Genomic DNA, 21,875 nt, shown 5'->3' on the forward strand with positions numbered 1-21,875 from the left:
AGTTTGTTTACATGATTTCTATATGCGCCACTCTTCGATATCTCCCACACACCAAACACGAGTTTGACGTCTGATTTGCGTTTCGTTATGGGTTAGATGAGGGGAGAGCGGTGCAACGAGGGTAGCGTCTGGCAGAGATGAGGGAGAAACAAGGCTACAACTCAACGTCTGTAAACGCAGAGTTAAATAGGGTCCATCATAACGAACAAAATATGAATTGATTTCATGGAATTACACAAACTCATAGTACATTAAATTGGTAAGGTAATTCGTAATGATGAAGATTACATTTGTAAAAGTTTCTTTCAACCCATAAGCAGTGCTGACTAGATCAGACGCTATGGACAGTACTCTATAACAGAGTCGCCAGTATGAAAGGATAATTTCAAGCCTTTGGCGTGAGACGAACTCGATAGCTCAGTGGTAGAGCGCCTGACCGGAGAACAGGAAGTCGCAGGTTCGATTCCCGCTCGAGGTTGTGAAATTTTTCTTTCATACCATGGCACGATTGTGACTATAATAGTATTTAAATTCATTAATATGTCACATCAACGGACGTGTATACGTCACCAAACATCGTAATGATGAAGATTACATTTGTAAAAGTTTCTTTAAACCCATAAGCAGTGCTGACTAGATCAGACGCTATGAACAGTACTCTATAACAGAGTCACCAGTATGAAAGTATAATTCCAAGCCTTTGGTGTGAGACGAACAGGAAGTCGCAGGTTCGATTCCCGCTCGAGGTTGTGAAATTTTTCTTTCATACCATGGCATGATTGTGACTATAATAGTATATAAATTCATTGGTAAGGTATGTTTAATGGTGTCACAAATTAAATCTATAACAGTAGGCCTATAGTTTACAATAAGTACACAAATGTAATATAAAGCCCACCGACATAGATTCATCTCTCTTAGAACCTGTCACTATCCCTTCTTTATTTCTCTTATTCCGTCCTTCCAGCCCTTCTGGTTGTCTATACACACTACAGTCTCACTGAACGTAAACAGAAGAAAACTGTGAATTGTCCATGCAGTGATGAATGCACAAATTCTTATTGAACCACGCACAGCAAATGAAACTGTTGTTGCTGCATACTACATAGTATATTTTTAACCCGTAATATGTTTAATGGATTCACTTTTTATGTGATTTGAACTATTGCTCGTAAGAACATACGCTAGGATGGTACGAAATTCAAGAGAAATTTATGTTAGACGATAAATTTGTAGTAATCAGTTATGCTATGACTCAACAATTACTATATAGTAGTTTTCATATTATGTCTTTGTGCTCAACATAAAATTATACATGTACATTTTATAATAATATGATTCTTTCAAGAATCTAGTGTAATTTTCAATACATTAGCTATGTGATGTTACCTTCAAATCTCAGAATTATTTTAAGTGGGCCTTCTTCCGCACAACGTAAATTTTCTATTCATTTACTAGCTAGGCAAATTGATAATTTGCCTTTATTTTAGGAATCATGCATCGATGTAATCCTTTCTTTATGAAACACAAAAATAAGTAGGTAATAAGTAGGCCTAAGCAGTATTAAAGATTTTACTAATTTGACCTACAGAATAATATCTGTAATATTGACAGTTAATATTTGAGGAGAAAAATTCCTCCGGCGCCGGGGATCTCATACCTAGCAGTGCATATTTCTGTACATATTACTGTGCACTTAACTGCGGAATCCCGGCCAAACAAGTTACTCAGTTGGGTGCGCCCCTTGTATAATAGCAGTTGACTTGGACATAAAATGTCAACGTATATGCCTAACTTGGAGTCAGACCACAAAGGGAAAGACTGAAGGAGGAAGATTCGACCCGGTGCTGTGGATTGAATTCGGCGTAGCTCAGTGGTCAGAGCGCTTGGTACGTAGAACCAAGGACCCGGGTTCGATCCTCGGCGCCGGAGCGAATTTTTCTCCTCAAATATTAACTAAGCAGTATTTCCAATAGTAACTTGAGGTTTTCTTTAATTGGTCAACATAATTTAACTCAAGTTAGTATTTGCTCATGTATATGGTGAAAGGTTCCAACACGTAAAAAATTATACTTGTATAGTATTCACTCTCTCAAATTAAACCTAGATACCTCTATAACCACAGTCTAGTATATAGTCACGAATCTTGAGTTAATGAGGGTACTAGGAACAATAGACTGTGCAGGTACTATTTCGCATTATCTGTAATGAGGCAATAGTAGCGATCCTAGTGGTTAGCAACTAACTATGGATGCATATTTACTACTTATTGAGCTTCGTGACTGTATATATTAGACTGTGCTATAACTACAGCTACATACCCTGCCCATCTCAGATCTGGATTTAATGTTTCTAATTATGTCAGCTGAAGAATACAATCCGTGCAGTTCTGCGTTGTGTAACTATCTCCATTCTCCTATAATATCATCCCTCTTAGCCCCAAGAAAAAATTACCTAAACCGTCAAAAATATAAAATATGACAAAAATGCATAATAGAATTAATATTTTTATAATTAGAGGTTCGTATTCAGGATTTTAATACTTAAGAGCAATGCATACTGCATGAGGAAAAAAAAAAATATGTCAATAAAATCCGGGCCCTGATTGTCACGTATGGGCTATTCCATCTCAAATCGACCGAAATATAGAGAAAATTGACCTTGCAATTTTTAAATACAATTAAACTTTTTCTGTCCGTAGATAACTGTGATACAATGCTTTGTGCAAAGTTTGAGGCATCAGAACTTCATAGTGTTTAAATTAAAAATATTTAAATTTATCGTATTTTCATAAAATTCGCAACTTCAAACTGTTGTGGCTCCGAATCCCTTTCACCCAATGATCAAAATCGTGGTTTATTTTGATGCTGAAAAGTTAAACTTTATATTGACATGTAAACAGTTTTTCTTACTTTTTATGGAAATGGAGAAATTTAGAATTTTCTGCATTAAGACGCCTTTGCCAACGAAAAAAAAAAATTTAAATGTATGGTTAGATTCCGCATTGAAAGTACAAATAAACACATTTTTTACTGGTGCACCGTTGATAAGAAAGTATTGAAAATATCAAATAAAGAACATAAATAGTACGCGCGTGAGCTAACCAGCTGACTGTGAGGCGGAAGCTAGCCGAGGCAAGCAAGGCCAGGAGACCTAAACACGTGACGTGTCGTCTAGTAGCGCATAGCTGGGCTAGTTTTATCACAGGTTTTCATAATCACAGGAGTAAAATGACGCCCGACGCTCGCTTATCTTCAGCTCTCGGCCAGTGCGTGCGGTACTGCGCCGTTCAAGTCCAGGCGTGTGAAAATGATTTATTTAATACCCTCGAAACTTATTGCCGTGACAATAAGCAAACAATGCCGAATCCCTCTTAATAATGCAAATTTTTTTTCTCAATATTTTTTTACATTTTTACAAATGGGCAAAAGGCCTAAAAGTAAGTAAAATCAGATTATATATATATCTGTATACAATAAAAATAAGGATTACTTCTTATCATAACCTACCAAATGTCAGCTTCAAAATAAGCTCCCGTTCAGTGTTCTGCAGTAAACGGTTCCAGAGTTCTGAGCGCTGAAAGAGGCTTGTTTTTTTTAAAATACGCTAAATTTGTCGCTCAACAATACGAAAACCGTTTGACTTTCGATAGTATATTTTTTAAAATGCACTTTCCTCAGCACCTTGTATAAATAGGGAAAAAATTTGGGTATAAGAAAAATGCGAGGTTTTTTATTGTACGATTTCATATGGAATAGCCCGTATGTACTACTACTGGGTGTTCAGTTCAAAATGTGTCATGGCTCGCTATATGCCGTCATGTGGGTAGCCGATGAGCCTAGAGAATTCAATCTCCCTAAACTTCCGCAGAAGTGTATAACCTAAGAGGCAGAGAAGTTGCCTAGCAAGTACGGGGTTCATTCTGAAGAGTACGTACCGATACGTACGGTAACGCCAGTAGTGGCAGGAATTTGAACTGTTTGGAAATACGTACTGTCGGGATATGGGGGGAGGGTTAAGACGATTACTTACGTATTTGTTGACATTAACTTCGACGGTCAACATGGACACGGAGCATTTGATTTGTGTTGTGGAATGTTACCGTACGCAACCGATGATAACAAATACCCTGCGTACGACTTGCCGGCGCAAAACAGAGTTCGAAAGAGGTTATGGTAGCACACAGACCGTACAGACCGCCATCTGTTGCTACGACGTTCAAGTTATACCGTACACGTTCTCAAGTTCAGATTGGAGAACGCCTTAAATAATAGGCAACTTCCCTAACATATAAGCTGAAACTCGCTTCAAATTGGTGACCCAACAACAGTGACGTAATGACACACTTTGAAATGAACACCTAGTATATAGTATATTGTATTTTTAATCATCCGGATTAAGGGGAATTGGACGTTATCGCATGCAAAGTAATGGTAAAAATAGCCTATCTTCAAGCAATCATAAATGTAATACTATTTGTCACGGCTATTTCATTCATTTAGTGGTATATGTATACAGATTAAACTTTAAAATGAAAAAAAGAATAGTTAATCTAGTGTAAATCTTACCCTTAAATTAATTTGTGAATTTAAACATATGTTTTATATAAATTCACTACATACCTGTGATTAGGTACACTCTATTCACTTACCATAGCACTCATTGAATTAAAATTTTGGCCACTTACTGCTAACAGATACTAAAACATACCCTACTAAAATTATTAAAATATCTGTAATGTTATGGGCATAGGGCTTATACTAATCTTCAATTTTTTAATTTATTGACGGTGATGATTACTATAAGCCCTATGCCCATAATATTACAGATATATGAATAATTTTAGTAGGGTATATTTTAGTATCTATTAGCAGTAAGTGGTCAAATTTTCAATTCAATATGTGTTATAATAAGTGAATAGAGTGTACCTAATCACAGACATGTAGTGAATTTATAAAAAAAATTGTGCTTAATTAAACAAATTAATTTAAGGATAGAGATTTACTCTACAGTCACCATTCTTTTTCATTTTAAAGCTTAATATGTATACACACATAGCTAACAAAAATGAAAGACCACTGGTAAATAGTAGACTATTATATTTATGACTGCTAGAAGATAGGCTATTTTACCATTATTTTGCATGCGATAATGACCAACTCCCCTTAAGCGAAGTCCGGATTATCGGGGACTGATTAAAGAGGTTTTACTGTTTTATTCCACAAACATAAGGTTGTTCAGACCCATGAAATATTCGACCACCTCGAACCTTCCCTCGTTCTGTGCCAGCTGAAGTGGTGTCAGCTGTTTGTGATTGAGGGCGTCGAATCTGGCGTCCTTCGCCATCAGAATCCTGACCACGTCGAGGTGCCCGCCCTGTGCCGCCAGGTGCAGCGGCGTGTTCCTGTAGTGCGTCACGGCGTTCACGTCGGCGCCCCTGTTCAGCAGCAGCCTGCACGTCGCCGAGTGGCCCCGCTCCGCCGCCCAGTGCAGCGGCGTGTCCCCGAAGTTGTCGCGAGGGTCGACGCCGGTCCCTTCCGTCGACAGCAGCTCCCGCGCCACGCCGGTCTGCCCGGCGCCGGCCGCTCTGTGTAGCGGTGTGCCGTTCGCGTAGCCTCCCTCGCGCGCGTTGGGGTCGGCGCCCAGCAGCAGCAGCAAGCGCGCTTGCCTCTCGTCGCCAGACTTCGCCGCGGCGAACAGCTGCTGCTGCCAGAGCGGCACCGCGTCCGGGAATAGTTGCTGACACACAAAGACAGTCTCTTTGATTTCCATTTTGACATTGCCATCAAAGGTAATTTCTGGCCAGAATAAGTAAAATTTGAGGATTGTTTAATACAGTGGTATTCAATCTACGGCACGCGGAGTTGTCTCAAGGGGTTCGTATCTCAGTTACTGCGCACGTAAAAATAGTGACATATTAATTTCATTATACCTGTTGATAATTATTATTGCAGATTACTACTACTACTACTACTACTACTACTACTTCCTTGCTTTTAAGGAACCCGGAGGTTCATTGCCGCCCTTACATAAGCCCGCCATTGGTCCCTATCCTGAGCAAGATCAATCCATTCTCTATCATCATATCCCACCTCCCTCAAATCCATTTTAATATTATCTTCCCATCTACGTCTCGGCCTCCCTCCCTCTTTTTCCCCTCCGGCCTCCCAATTAACACTCTATATGCATTTCTGGATTCGCCCATACGTGCTACATATCCTGCCCATCTCAAACGTCTGGATTTAACGTTCCTAATTATGTCAGGTGAAGAATACAATGCGTGCAGTTCTGTGTTGTGTAACTGTCTCCATTCTCCTGTAACTTCATCCCTCTTAGCTCCAAATATTTTCCTAAACACCTTATTCTCAAACACCCTTAATCTCTGTTCCTCTCTCGAAGTGAGAGTCCACGTTTCACAACCATACAGAACAACCGGTAATACAACTGTTTTATAAATTCTAACTTTCAGATTTTTCGAAAGCAGACTGGATGATAAAAGTTTCTGAACCGAATAATAACAGGCATTTCCCATATTTATTCTGTGTTTAATATCCTCCTGAGTATCATTTATATTTGTTACTGTTGCTCCCAGATATTTGAACTTCTCGATCTCTTCAAAAGATAAATTTCCAATTTTTATATTTCAGTTTCGTACAATATTCTCGTCACGAGACATAATCACATACTTTGTCTTTTCGGGATTTACTTCCAAACCTATCTCTTTACTTGCTTCCAGTAAAATTCCCATGTTTCCCCTAATCGTTTGTGGATTTTCTCCTGACATATTCACGTCATCCGCATAGACAAGCAGCTGATGTAACCCGTTCAATTCCAAACCCTCTCTGTTATCCTGGACTTTCCTAATGGCATACTCTAGAGCAAAGTTAAAAAGTAAACGTGATAGTGCATCTCCTTGCAGATTACATAGTTATTTTCTTTTACAATATCTTCTTCTTCTTTCCCTTAGTTTAACCTCTCCCTTTTAGGTTCTTATTACACGACCCACGCCACCCGGGCCTTACAGGGCCGCGACCTGTCGGGAGAGGAATTAAGCTATGGATCACATACATACTTTTTTGACCACACAAGGACATGGAGGGCCTCCCCGGATCAGGGATCAGCTCTATGCCAGGGCCGCCTCCGATACAACACAAACATTTAAGACATTACACAGCATTCACTCACACATGTGAAAGGATTAAGGGAAGGATCGCCGTCCATGGCCGGACTTTCAAGATTTACAATCCCGGCATTTGCCTGGAAATAACTGAGGAAACCATGGAAAACCTCAGTGGGATTGCCGGCCCCTGGGGTTGAACCCCGGACCTCCCGAATGCAAGGCCAGCCCTCTACCACTTTCACATTATCAATTCTTGTTTTTCCTTGCTTCAGTAAGATACATAATTCATTACTATTATTTTTGCATCAATAACTACCGTATCTGTAGTAGTAGTAGTAGTAGTAGTAGTAGTAGTAGTAGTAGTAGTAGTAGTAGTAGTAGTAATAATAATAATAATAATAATAATAATAATAATAATAATAATAATAATAATAATAATAATAATAATAATAATAATAGTAATAGTAATAATGTATGTAGGCTATTTATTAACACTACAATTGGGTATACACCCGGTGGCAGTGATATATAATAATAATAATAATAATAATAATAATAATAATAATAATAATAATAATAATAATCAAGTAAAGAGATAGGTTTGGAAGTAAATCCCGAAAAGACAAAGTATATGATTATGTCTCGTGACCAGAACATAGTACGAAATGGAAATATAAAAATTGGAAATTAAATTTATTCTTTGAAAAAGTTGAAACATTCAAATATCTTGGACCAACACTAACAAATATAACTGACATTCGGGAGAAAATTAAACGCAGAATAAATATGGGAACTGCCTATTATTATTTGGTTGAGAAGCTTTTGTCATCCAGTCTGCTCTAAAAAACTGAAAGTTAGAATTTATAAAACAGTTATATCACCGTTTTGTTCTGTATGGTTGTGAAACTTGGACTCTCACTTTGAGAGAGGAACAGAGGCTAAGGGTGTTTGAGAATAAGATGTTTAGAAAAATATTTGGGGCTAAGAGGGATGAAATTTCAGGAGAATGGAGAAAGTTACACAACGCAGAACTGCATACATTGTATTCTTCACCTGACATAATTAGGAACATTAAATCCAGACGTTTGAGATGGGCAGGGCATGTAGCACGTATGAGCGAGTGCAGAAATGCTTATAGAGTGTTAGTTTGAAGGCCTGAGAGAAAAAGTTCTTTGGGGAGGCCGAAACGTAGATGGGAGAATAATATTAAAATGGATTTGAGGGAGATGGGATATGACGCTAGAGACTGGATTAATCTTGCTCAGGATGGGGACCGACGGCGGGCTTATGTGAGGTCGGTAATGAACCTCCGAGTTCTCTAAAAGCTATTTGTAAATAGTAATAATAATAATAATAATAATAATAATAATAATAATAATAATAATAATAATAATAATAATAATACTTTATTTTGCGTACATCAATCATAGTTCGTTGTTATTTCATGTAGGCTATAATGGCAGTGCAGTGTTTGGGGACATGAAGATAAAAAAAAAATTATTTTGGAGGTACGCTAGCAAAAAATATTGAATACCACTAGTTTAATAGATTCATTTCCTTGTAATGGCATACCAGGTGAACCTAAGTCATGTCAGAAGATGCCTACCGGTGACGAAAGTAATTAAAGGAACTGAAAAGTAACTAATATAAGAATTTATTAACGAAAGTAACGAATTTAAGACTTGTATTAAACTTTTCTGTCCGAAATATCTCAAAGCTTAACCCTCTGAAATTAATGACTTACGGTTCACTGTGTATAACTCTAATTTTTCAGAAGTAAAAAATTCGTAGTACTCACCAGAGCCTTTTCTGGTTGCTGCTTGAAGACTTCCACCTTCGCCTTAATATCATTCAAGTCAGCCTGAAAAAATAAAACGACTTAGTACGTCACTCGATTTCTTTATTGAAGTTTCAGAGGAAAACCAGGTGACTGTTTCTCAATATCTTAGTTCTTGACATAGACAATAATTATTTTTGGATATTTTAGACTTCAGTTCATGAAATCTTAGAGTCTCGTTAGATTTTATTTTTAGATATAATCGTAAAATGAAGAATGGAAAGAATACATTAATCATTATACTACGTTAACAATAGATTTCAAAAAGGCATATGACTCGGTTAAGAGAGAAGTTTTATATTATATTCTTATTGAATTTGGTATTCGCAAGAAACTAGTTCTATTAATTAAAATGTGTCTCAGTGAAACATACAGCAGAGTCCGTATAGGTCAGTTTCTGTCAGATACGTTTCCAATTCATTGTGGGCTAAAGCAAGGAGATGCACTATCACCTTTACTTTTTAACTTTGCTCTAGAGTATGCCATTAGGAAAGTTCAGAATAACAGAGACGGTTTGGAATTGAATGGATTATATCAGCTGCTTGTGTATGCGGATGACGTGAATATGTTAGGAGAAAATCCACAAACGATTAGGGAAAATACGGGAATTTTACTGGAAGCAAATAAAGAGATAGGTTTGGAAGTAAATCCCGAAAAGACAAAGTATATGATTATGTCTCGTGACGAGAATATTGTACGAAATGGAAATATAAAAGTAGGAAATTTGTCCTTTGAAGAGGTGGAAAAATTCAAATACCTGGGAGCAACAGTAACAGATATAAATGATACTCGGGAGGAAATTAAACATATAATAAATATGGGAAATGCCTGTTATTATTCGGTTGAGAAGATTTTATCATCTAGCCTGCTGTCAAAAAATCTGAAAGTTAGAATTTATAAAACAGTTATATTACCGGTTGTTCTTTATGGTTGTGGAACTTGGACTCTCACTTTGAGAGAGAAACATAGGTTAAGGGTGTTTGAAAATAAGGTGCTTAGGAAAATATTTGCGTATAAGAGGGGTGAAGTTACAAGAGAATGGAGAAAGTTACACAACACAGAACTGCACGCATTGTATTCTTCACCTGACATATTTAGGAACATTAAATGCAGACCTTTGAGATGGGCAGGGCATATAGCACGTATGGGCGAATCCAGAAATACATATAGAGTGTTAGTTGGGAGGTCGGAGGGAAAAAGGCCTTCGGGGAGACCGAGAAGTAGGTGGGAAGATAATATTAAAATGGATTTGAGGGAGGTGGGATATGATGATAGAGCCTGGATTGATCTTGCTCAGGATAGGGACCTATGGCGGGCTTATGTGAGGGCGGCAATGAACCTCCGGGTTCCTTAAAAGCCAGTAAGTAAGTACTACGTTAGCAATGTTACCAATATATAAGAATCTGAAAAATGTAGCCTATAATATCTGTGTTGGTAGAAGTCAGTCTCTAATCTGGTTGCACTACCGAGGTGTAAACGACATAAACTACCAAAATTATATATAGACTGTCCACTGAACAAAATATCTAGTGAAATTTAATTATTTCTTATAATTTTACTGTTACTTTGTAAAGCACCATGTTTTTAAGATTAGTAGTAGTCTAATTGTTTACATTTCGACTGAACGTGAATGCCATTGCCAATGACCTTGCGCCTAACACATACTAATACACAAAAGAGATGCAACCGCTTCAGCATACGTATTGCGCAAAGTAAATAATCACTGCCTATTCTCATTTTAAAAACGTTAGACTCGCTGAACACATTTTTTTCTAGGGAAAACTTGACAGTTACAGAAAAACTTTATTTGACTTTTTCCTCAGTTATTCATGCTCTACCACCAGTATTTTTTGGCAGTGTATATCGTTTACATCCTGTATAGTAATGACAAAGTGACATATACTGCCTAAATAAATGAGAGCTATGATGGGTTGCAGAACATATCTATAGGTTGTTTTATTGCCGCTATAAGTATTCTACAGTTAGATAACCATCGCAATAGATAAAGCGTCGTAAAATAGTTACTTAAAATATATGTTGCACAATCTCTGTACCTTTAATGGCAATAGAACCAATGCAGGAACAAATGAGGAAGGATTATTATTTTTACACTTTGTAAATCAATCTTCCTAATGTATCCAGCTGTTTGCTGACAGCATAAAGTCCACTAAAGTCCACTGTAGTCTATTCGGTTGTTGTTTTTCACGAGAAATGAGAGGTATTTTGATCGATGTTCATTATAGATGTCTGTTGCTAGTAGCCAGAGTTGGGGTGTAGTCAATATATACTGCAGGGCTGTGTCTTCTGCAACTGGTACTGATGATTTTAATTTACTTCTTTTGTGGTTTATGGATTGATAGTATAGAAGAATGTTTTCCAGATCTTCATCATGATTATTACACCACAGACAAGTAGGATTATTTTTACACTTTAATAATGACCAATGTAAACAAAACACAAATCACGATTACAGATCGAATTGCAAGCGATGGAAAAAGTGATGTCCTATGTGCGATAATAATCGCTGCTTTTACGTGCGTTCAGCAGACGATTTATTCTACAGAATGTATTTAAAGATTATTCACCACGATCCCATCTATTGCTTAACGGGATTTGTTGTCTAAAACACTTATATTTATTTATCATTTATTTATTTATTCATTCATTTAATTATTTATTTATTTTATTATTTATTTATTTATTTTATTATTTATTTATTTATTTTATTACTTATTTATTTATATATATTTATTTATTTTATTATTTATTTATTTATTTTATTATTTATTTATTTTATTATTTATTTATTTTATTACTTATTTATTTTTATTATTATATATTTATTTTATTACTTATTTATTTATTTTATTGCTTATTTATTTATTACTTATTTACTTAATTATTTTATTATTACTTAATTATTTATTTATTCATTTAATTAATTATTTATTTTTTTATTTAATTATTTATTTTTGTTTTGGTGTTTTGAGTTTTTGGGCTTATGGGTTTTTTTGTTTTGTTTTTTGTGGTTTGTTTTTGTTTTGTTTGGTTTTTTTGTTTATTTATTTATTTTTTAAATTTTGATTTATTTATTTTTTTAATTCTTATTAATAAATTATTATTTATTTATTTATTTACTTATTTTTTATTTTTATCTACTTATTTATTTATTTTTATGTACTTATTAATTTTTTTTAAATAATTAATTTATGTATTTATTTTATTTTTTCAACGAGGTCGAAGTTTTTCGTCTCACATTCCTCTGATTTGCGCCAGGTAATTTTAAGACTCCAATTTTTCCATTTCCTTTAAGGATTCCGTTTGAACATCTGTGTCTAAGTGCTGGCCTTATCCCATTTAAAATGTTCTAGTGACATAACCATACATACCTCTTTGCTGAGAAACTCCTTGGAAATGCTTTGCATTGTCTGAATAGCTTCTTCAAGGGATGACTGAAAAAAATAATGGAATATTTTTAGACGTATGCGAAAATATGTACGGCACAACGTTGCATTTTTGCATTGATTCTCACCTGAGTCTGTTGGATCTGCTCGGACAACTGCTGCAGCCTATTGGTCGCTTCCTCCAGGTCACTCTGAAAGAGAAATTACTGTTGAACAGCGCTTTAAGGCGCGTCTCCACTATTAAACATTTAACAACAACATGTTAAATATAACATGTTGAATTTAACATGTATATGGACATTTCAAGTCTCAATTGACTTAACATGTTAACTAAGTATGTTGAATTTAACACTTTTAACATGTTGGCGTGTTTTCCAGCAGAAATGGAAAACATGTCAAGTCAATTCATTTGCTCGTGCAGCAAATTATTATTATTATTATTATTATTATTATTATTATTATTATTATTATTATTATCATCTCTATTATTATCTTTATTATTAAGTTGTGCCTTTCTTACAAATTTGGAAATCTGTTTGTCAAACATTTTAGTCGCTTCGAAGAATATTTTACACACACACACATATATATATATATATATATATATATATATATATATATATATGTGTGTGTAAAATATCGGTGTATGCATGCGATCAGAAACGTTATCCCCGAAATTCAGCAGAAAAATTAACACCGTAGTTTTTCTCGGCCAGTCAAGACTGTTACAGATTTCGTGTTTGTATGATAGATTGATAATTTGTTCTCCATTGAAGAGCAATTAAGGAGGTGGTTTGTGAATTTCTAGTGTCCTTCTTGGCTAAAATGATATTCCGAGTGACACTTATTTAAAGAGACTCCTTAATGTGTTGTGGTTGTGTATTCGATTTGTGAAACTTTAAGAGTTTTTCTGTGAGGATTTACTCGAATTAAAGAAATAGTATTCTGCGCTTGCAATAATACATATGCTGTAGTGGTGAACATTTTTAGTCAATAGACGCTTGTAATAAAGCTGTGTGAAAGCTCTTAAATAATTTTGTGTTCTTTGTAGTGTCGTCTTTCCAAATCGGAGGCCTGATTTCAAATTCCGGCGAGTTCAGGCGAAATTCATGGTGGATAAAGACTGTTGGGATGGAGTTTTCCGTGATACTCATATTTTATCACAATTTACCTCGGGTGTGGTTGGGATTTCGTATCTTACCAGTTACTTGAGCTGAAAACAGCCTAAGAAAGAAGTACATAGGAAATAATGTTAGCTGTAGGGCCTATACTTACTTGCTTTGCGTTGGCGGCAAGTGTGACTCGCGTCAGTTCTTGACGGGTCGCTTCCAAGTTACTCTGGAAAAAAATATCTTATTAGACGTTGTAAAGAATTTCATATATTAATACACTTTTTTACGATGCGAGTACTATTAATTCTCGTTTACTTATCTCAGATATCCCACTTATGTGGCAAGGCAGCGATCAACCAAACATGACGACGGCAATAATGATGATGATGTGACGATTGCTATGACAACGACGACGCATGGATGAGTGATTGGAAAGGTGGTAGAATACTGGGAGAGGAAAACGGAAGTCTCCGTAATGAAGACGTCAGTTTAGAACCACCACAGATTTTCACAAAAGTAATAAATACAGAACTAGCCTAACTGGATTCAACATATATGAAGAATTAACAGCGACATAATTCTTCAATTAACTCTCAAATGCAGAAATCAAGGGCGTCCTCTGAAGAGACTTCTGTATGACTGAGGCCGGAAGGGGCCATATAACCGAATTCCATGATAGTTTGATAGTAATGAAGATGATGATGTCAACAGTTGAAGTCGTCGTTAAATAAAATCTTGCTTTGCTACTGGTATTATTAATGCAGATGGAGAAAAGAAAAACAGTGATTTATAAAGAAAAAAGGAGAACAAAAGTATAGGAGAGAATAAAAAGAAAAAAAAGTGATAAAAACGTGAATTGAACATCGTCAAAAGGAAAGTATAGGAGATGATCAAAAGTGAAGACTACGAGAGGCTGAATTCGAAAGCGTAGAAGATTGGGAATAATAGATGAGGAAATGGAAAGTGTAGGAGATTAGATAGAAAGGTAGGAAATGAAGAAATAGGAAAGGCAGAAGAGGAAATGTGAAAGGTAGGAAACGAATAGATGGGAAAGGTAGGAGATGTAGGGAATGAGGAAATGTAAAAGGGAAGGAGATGAGGATATGGAAAGTGTAGGAGATGAGGAAATGGAAAGGATAGGAGATGAGGAATGGAAAGAATAGGAGATGAGGAAATGGAAATGGTGGTGGATGAGAAAATGGAAAGGGTGGAGGATGATAAAATGGAAAGAGTGGAGGATGAGGAAACTTAAAGGGTAGAGATAGAGGAAGTGGAAAGAATAGGGAATGAGATGAATAAATGGAAAGCGTAGGAGATGAGGAAATGGAAAAGGTAGGAGTTGAAGAAATGGAAATAGTAAATTAGGAAATGGAAAGCGTAGCAGATAAAATGGAAAGATAGGAGATAAAATGGAAAGATAGGAGATGAAATGGAAAGCGTAGGAGATGAAATGGAAAGATAGAAGATGAAATGGAAAGATAGGAGATGAAATGGAAAAATAGAAGATGAAATGGAAAGATAGGAGATGAGGAAATGGAAAGGTAGACGCGAGGAAATAGAAAAGCTAGAAGAGAGGAAATGGAAAGATAGAAGATGAAATGGAAAGATAGAAGATGAAATGGAAAGATAGGAGATGAAATGGAAAGATAGAAGATGAAATGGGAAGATAGGAGATGAAATGGAAAAATAGAAGATGAAATGGAAAGATAGGAGATGAGGAAATGGAAAGGTAGACGCGAGGAAATAGAAAAGCTAGAAGAGAGGAAATGGAAAGCCTAGGAGATGAAGGACACCACTTTGAAACTAGTCAGCTAGGTAAATTGCAGAAATCGTAACACAATAAAGATACCACAAAGTTATTCAGAAATTGAAAGCGTAGGAAAGAGGAAATGGAAGGCATAAGAGATGAGGAAATGAAATGGATATGAAAGAAGGACGAGAAAAATGTATGAGACGAGGAAGTGAAAAGAGTAGGAGAAGAGGAAGTAAAAAGGGTAGACGATGAGGAAGTGGAAAGCGTAGGAGATGAAGTGGGAGATGAGGAAGGGGAACGAATAGGAGACGAGGAAGGGAAATGGATAGAAAACGAGAAAGTGGAACGGGTAGGAAGTTGAAAAGGTAGGAGATGGGAACGAGTACAGGATGAGGCAGTAGAACGGGTAGGAGATGAGAGAAGAAGAAACGAGTAGATGAAAGAAAATATGAGAACAGCTAGGATGAAGTGGGTGCGGCATAAGAACAGCAGCAGCATAGTGCCCACCTGACACGTCTTGCGCTGCTCAGCGAAGCACATCAGTCGCTCTGTGAGGTTGACGTTGTAGTTTATGGCCAGCCTGTTATGTGCGAAGTGGTACTTCTCCTGCAGTCGTTGATTTTGCGCCGTAAGATTGTTGTAGGCCTCCGTCATTTTCACAACATCGTCCTGTAACCGTTGGTTCTGGTCCAAGAGGCGCTGATATTCCGCCTGCTGCCTGGACAGTTCCTCCTCTTCAATTCTGCCCAGCAGTTCCTCCATCTTCCTTCTGGATTCTTCCGTCATGTTCATGGAGTTGTGGTTGCCCACTACCAGCAACTGTAGCAGGAGGAGCATGGGGCTCGTCGGCGAGCCCACAGCCTGCAAACATGAATACGGGAACAAGTTTGAAATGGAGCGAGAATGGAAGAAAGAATTGGGTTATGGGGAGAACCTTCCATACAACCAGACCCATATTTAGCGATAGGCAGACTGGGACAGTTGTCCCGGGGCGGCAGAATTTAGGGGGCGGCATTTTTTGCCTGAAGGACTTTGTCCAAAATTTAAAAATTATATTGGAACTAAATAAACTACGAGAACACAGAGCTAACGGCTTCAAAGCTAGTTACCTGGTTATAATGAGTGCACTATGGTGTGACCAAAACTACTTCCGACTTGACAGCTTACAGAGAAGGGGGAGCAACGTTGTCATGTTGTCCATCTTACGTGTAAGCGAGCGCGCGCCGATAGAGTGCAGTAACTAACAGCTGACATGAACGTATACATTGCTAACCAATCTGTTGAATTCTTACTTACTTACTTACTTACTTACTTACTTACTTACTTACTTACTGGCTTTTAAGGAACCCGGAGGTTCATTGCCGCCTTCACATAAGTCCGCCATTGGTCCCTATCCTGAGCAAGATTAATCCAGTCTCTATCATCATATCCCACTTCCCTCAAATCCATTTTAATATTACCTTTCCATATACGTCCCGACCTCCCCAAAGGTCTTTTCCCCTCAGGCCTCCCAACTAACATTCTATATGGATTTCTGGATTCGCCCATACGTGTTACATGCCCTGCCCATCTCAAACGTCTGGATTTAATGTTCCTAATTATGTCAGGTGAAGAATACAATGCGTGCAGTTCTGTGTTGTGTAACTTTATCCATTCTCCTGTAACTTCATCCCTCTTAGTCCCAAATATTTTCCTAAGCACTTTATTCTCAAACACCCTTAACCTATGTCCCTCTCTCAAAGTGAGAGTCCAAGTTTCACAACCATAAACAACAACCGGTAATATAACTGTTTTATAAATTCTAACTTTCAGATTTTTTGACAGCAGACTGGATGATAAAAGCGTCTCAACCGAATAATAAGAGGCATTTCCCATATTTATTCTGTGTTTAATTTCCTCCCGAGTATCGTTTATAGGGTTACTGTTGCTCCAAGATATTTGAACTTCTCCACCTCTTCAAAAGATAAATTTCCAATTTTTACATTTCCATTTCGTACAGTATTCTTGCCACGAGACATAATCATATACTTTGTCTTTTCGGGATTTACTTCCAAACCTGTCGCTTTACTTGCTCAATTTCTTGAATTCTATGCATTAAAATTAGTGTAAGTTACATTATTATTTTTATTAGTATATTATTATTATTATTATTGGTGGTGGTGGTGGTGGTAGCAATAGTGGTAGTGGTAGCAGTAGCAATAGTGGTAGCAGTAGCAATAGTGGTAGTGGTAGTGGTAGTAGCAGTAGCAATAGTGGTAGTAGCAGTAGCAATAGTGGTAGTAGTAGTAGTAGTAGTAGTAGCAATAGTGGTAGTGGTAGTAGTAGTAGCAGTAGCAATAGTGGTAGTAGTAGTAGCAGCAGTAGCAATAGTGGTGGTAGTAGTAGTAGTAGCAGTACAATAGTGGTAGTAGTAGTAGTAGTAGTAGTAGCAGCAATAGTGGTGGTAGTAGTAGTAGTAGTAGCAGCAGCAATAGTGGTAGTAGTAGTAGCAGCAGCAATAGTGGTAGTAGTAGTAGCAGTAGCAATAGTGGTGGTAGTAGTAGTAGTAGTAGTAGTAGTAGCAATAGTGGTGGTAGTAGTAGTAGTAGTAGCAATAGTGGTAGTAGTAGTAGTAGTAGCAGCAATAGTGGTAGTAGTAGTAGTAGTAGCAGCAATAGTGGTAGTAGTAGTAGTAGTAGCAGCAATAGTAGTGGTAGTAGTAGTAGTAGTAGCAGTAGCAATAGTGGTAGTAGTAGTAGTACTAGCAGTAGCAATAGTGGTGGTAGTAGTAGTAGTAGTAGTAGTAGTAGTAGTAGTAGTAGTAGCAATAGTGGTGGTAGTAGTAGTAGTAGCAATAGTGGTGGTAGTAGTAGTAGTAGCAATAGTGGTAGTAGTAGTAGTAGTAGTAGTAGTAGTAGTAGCAGCAATAGTGGTGGTAGTAGTAGTAGTAGCAGCAGCAGCAATAGTGGTAGTAGTAGTAGTAGTAGCAGCAGCAGCAATAGTGGTAGTAGTAGTAGTAGTAGTAGCAGTAGCAATAGTGATAGTAGTAGTAGCAGTAGCAATAGTGATAGTAGTAGTAGTAGTAGCAGTAGCAATAGTGGTGGTAGTAGTAGTAGTAGTAGTAGTAGTAGTAGTAGTAGCAGCAATAGTGGTGGTAGTAGTAGTAGTAGTAGTAGTGGTAGTAGTAGTAGTAGTAGTAGCAGCAATAGTGGTGGTAGTAGTAGTAGCAGCAGCAATAGTGGTAGTAGTAGTAGCAGTAGCAATAGTGGTGGTAGTAGTAGTAGTAGTAGTAGTAGTAGTAGCAATAGTGGTGGTGGTGGTAGTAGTAGTGGTAGTAGTGGTATTGGTGGTATTAGTATTCTTTAATGTAAATTGACAATCGTTTTTAATTAGGTATCTATAATTGCGTTATTTCTCTTTCTTTTCCTTCTCCATTGTTTTCTTTTTTCCATTATAATTCTGTATCTACCATTTATGTAAAAAAATATGATAAGCTTGTCTTGTACCCAGCCTCTACTTGGAGGAAGTTGATTAAAATACAGTTTATTCAAAATAATATATTTATGTTTTTCCAGCTCAAGTGACTATCCATTTGCAAATCAACAAACTTTGTGCATATAGATTCTTTGAGATCAATTTCATTTAATTTACGAGTAGTAGACCTATTATAGCACTATTCTTGTTCAAAATTTGATTAAAATATTTATCAAAATTAAATGCTAATTTATTTGCTCTAAGTCATTCATTCATTGGATTTAACACTGTATTAGATCGTATTGTTTATTGAGGTAATCACACTTTGTGACATCTGCAAATAAGTTTATCTGGGATAAACTGTATATTATTGAGGTTAAATCTACTAAAAACAATGAAGGCCTAAAATTGACCGATGGAGAAATCCCTTCTTAATATTCCTAAATTATGAGGGAGTAACTTTGTTACTATTTGATATATTTATTTGTAATTTGTTTTTATTTGATAAGTATGATATAATTAATATTTGAGAAGAAAAATTCGCTCCGGCGCCGGAGATTGAACCCGGGTCCTTGATTCTACGTACCAAGCGCTCTGACCACTGAGCTACGCCGAATTCAATCCACGGCACCGGACCGAATCCTCATCTTTCACTATCTCCCTTTGTGGCCTGACTCCAAGTTAGGCATATATATGTTGACGTATATGTCCAATGTCAACTGCCATTATATTAGGAGCGGCTGCAAAAGGGTATCTGAACCAACCTGGACAAATACCCAATGTCCCATCCCTACCTTCCCGTGGTGCAGCTGTTAGTAAGCATAATTTTACGAGCTGAACTAAAGGGAGGGGCTACTCATCAATTAGCACTGGTCAGCTTGATGAGTTAATGACTGAATTTGGTGTAATTTTCCTCTATCCAATACCTAATTCCCTCTTTACCCTTTCCTATCCAGTCCTCTGACTGAACTCTTACTTTCTTCGACCCCGATGGCATTAGAGCATTCGAGGCCTAGGGGTTCATTTCCCTTTCCTTCCTCCTGTTTTTACTTTTCTGTTCCTAGTGCTGACCTGCTATGACACTAAAATCGTCCTCCAGTGGCTTAAGGAGGGAAAGCTGGTGATCAACAAGATCTCCCAGTTAGGTCCAGTGTCGACCAACAGCAGGTGTGGTCCTCCAGACATTCTGGAGGTTGTGTGTGAATGAAGTAGCAACCAAAACATTAAAATATGGTGTTCACTTAAATCGGCTACAACTTGCCATTTAACTCCAATATGAAATGAGTACCATTAAGGTAAAATTATCCGGAGGTAAAATAGTCCCCCAATCGGATCTCCGGGCGGGGACTACTTTAATGGTACAGAATCAACTAAACATCTTACAATGGAATGCTGGCGGTATAACCCTCAAAATCTGTGCTTCAGTGGCTGGTCATGATAATATCTTTGAAAAATATTGGAGTGCAAGAGGTCAAATGACTTTATTGTCAAGCGCCTGGCATTAGAAAACAACATATTAGGAGCGCACTCAGTTGAGTGACTTGTTTGGCCGGGATTCCGCAGTGAAGTGCATAGTAATCTGTACAGACATATGCACAGGGGTTCGATCCCCGGCGCCGGAGCGAATTTTTGTCCTCAAATATTAATTGTCAATATTACAGATATTATTTTGTAGGACAAATTAATAAATCTATAATAAGTATGATATAAACCAACGTAAGGTCTCATCTTTAATACTAAGAGCGATTATTAGGATTCTGTTCGGCATTTTTACGCCAACTGGACACCTCTCAACGTGGTCAGACATTGAACAGCCATTTTGTTGTATTGTAGTTGAGTGTTGATAACAAATGTTTTGAGACAGTCTGTTCCGACTATTTTGTGCTGCTGTTCTGCTGTAAATCTCACAGAGCAAAGTAACAGACGGATTGACGAGGTCATTCAGAAGAGTACACGGATCTGATAGCAAACGACGTAAGATGGAAGATATTGAGGAATCAGCTTTTATGAAAGTAGGATCTTATGCATAAATCAGAATGAACATCTGGCTGAATTTCTGTGTATTATATTTGTAATACTGCCACTTACCTGCGAATGACTGAATTCTTCCATCTTGCTGAACACGTCTTCTTTGACTGAACTGCTTGCGTGATTGCAAATAGCCTCGGGTCAAAGGGTATGTGAATGTGATACTGAGTTTTGTCATATATCTTGAGGACACTGATCTGTTTGCTATTGCTATACTGTATCTATTGGAAGATGTCCAATTAAAAGAAACACGTGTTTTAGAAACGAAACTCTTTCTACGAATTTCAGAAGATAAAGCAGGTCACATTTCTTGATGTTGTTTATTCTTTTGAAAAGGGTACCATTTTGTTCGTTTTTCTTAATCTATTCGAGGAAGTGGGTATATTACGAAGTCGTTACGAAAGCAATGCCTCTTATTTATTTTCATAGCAACTGCAACAGATACACTGCACGTAGTAACTCAGTTAAACAGAGCTACATACAGTTATTTATTCCTATTGTCGCCACCATTCGTTATATGCTTTTGCCAGCGATGAAGAATAGCCTACATGCCGCGCTCTTAAAAATAAGAACCAGTGGAGACAGGCCTCTTTCTTATAGCTGGAAAATGTTTCCCACGTTATACATATTTCATAAGCCCAAAGAGATTAAAGTGTGAAGGTGCTAAATCCGGACTATGTGGTGAATGTGGTAGGACAGTCCAGCCAAATTTTGCAACGTGCTCTGTGGTCGCGAAACTGGTATGGTGCCTGGAATTATTGTGTTGGAAGCGAAAGGTTTTCTTCTCTGGCCTGACTCTGGAAATTCAGGCTTTCAGCTTAGCCAGCTTCTTGTTCAGAATTGACAATTTCTCCAGGCTCCAGAACACCCCGCCTATCCACAGGAGTGTTATTTTCGCTATTGTTGAAACGCAATACCCACGCTTCATTGTGCTCTATTTCACTATATAGTCTCCGTACACCTTTAGAAAACGTCGATGGATGTCAGTGGGTGCAATTTGTTCTACAATGAGGAATTGAATAACACATCTGTGTCATACGCACCTCTATGTCAGATATCATTTTTGGTAGACTGCCCTGTTGTCGATTTATTATATTATTATTATTATCATTTTTAATTTTTATTGTTATTAATATTATTATTATTATTATTATTATTATTATTATTA

General features: G+C 37.1%; 1 protein-coding gene and 1 long non-coding RNA gene across 2 annotated transcripts in view; one reads left to right on the forward strand and one right to left on the reverse strand.

Moving 5' to 3' along the window:
- The window catches only part of LOC138693139 (uncharacterized), a 399,597-nt gene that overhangs the window by 4,373 nt on the left and 373,349 nt on the right, over nucleotides 1–21,875 (forward strand). The gene's annotated exons all lie outside the window — the stretch shown is intronic.
- LOC138693275 (ankyrin repeat domain-containing protein 1-like) lies at nucleotides 271–20,905 on the reverse strand. Its single transcript, XM_069817127.1, has 7 exons — nucleotides 20,768–20,905; nucleotides 15,734–16,087; nucleotides 13,637–13,699; nucleotides 12,490–12,552; nucleotides 12,347–12,409; nucleotides 8,919–8,981; nucleotides 271–5,739 (listed from the first exon to the last, which is right to left on the reverse strand). The coding sequence occupies exons 1-7, from the start codon at nucleotides 20,789–20,791 to the stop codon at nucleotides 5,215–5,217; spliced, it is 1,155 nt and encodes a 384-aa protein (XP_069673228.1). The 5' UTR covers nucleotides 20,792–20,905; the 3' UTR covers nucleotides 271–5,214.

Source organism: Periplaneta americana, chromosome 17 (assembly GCF_040183065.1).
Source record: "Periplaneta americana isolate PAMFEO1 chromosome 17, P.americana_PAMFEO1_priV1, whole genome shotgun sequence".
NCBI lineage: Eukaryota > Metazoa > Arthropoda > Insecta > Blattodea > Blattidae > Periplaneta > Periplaneta americana.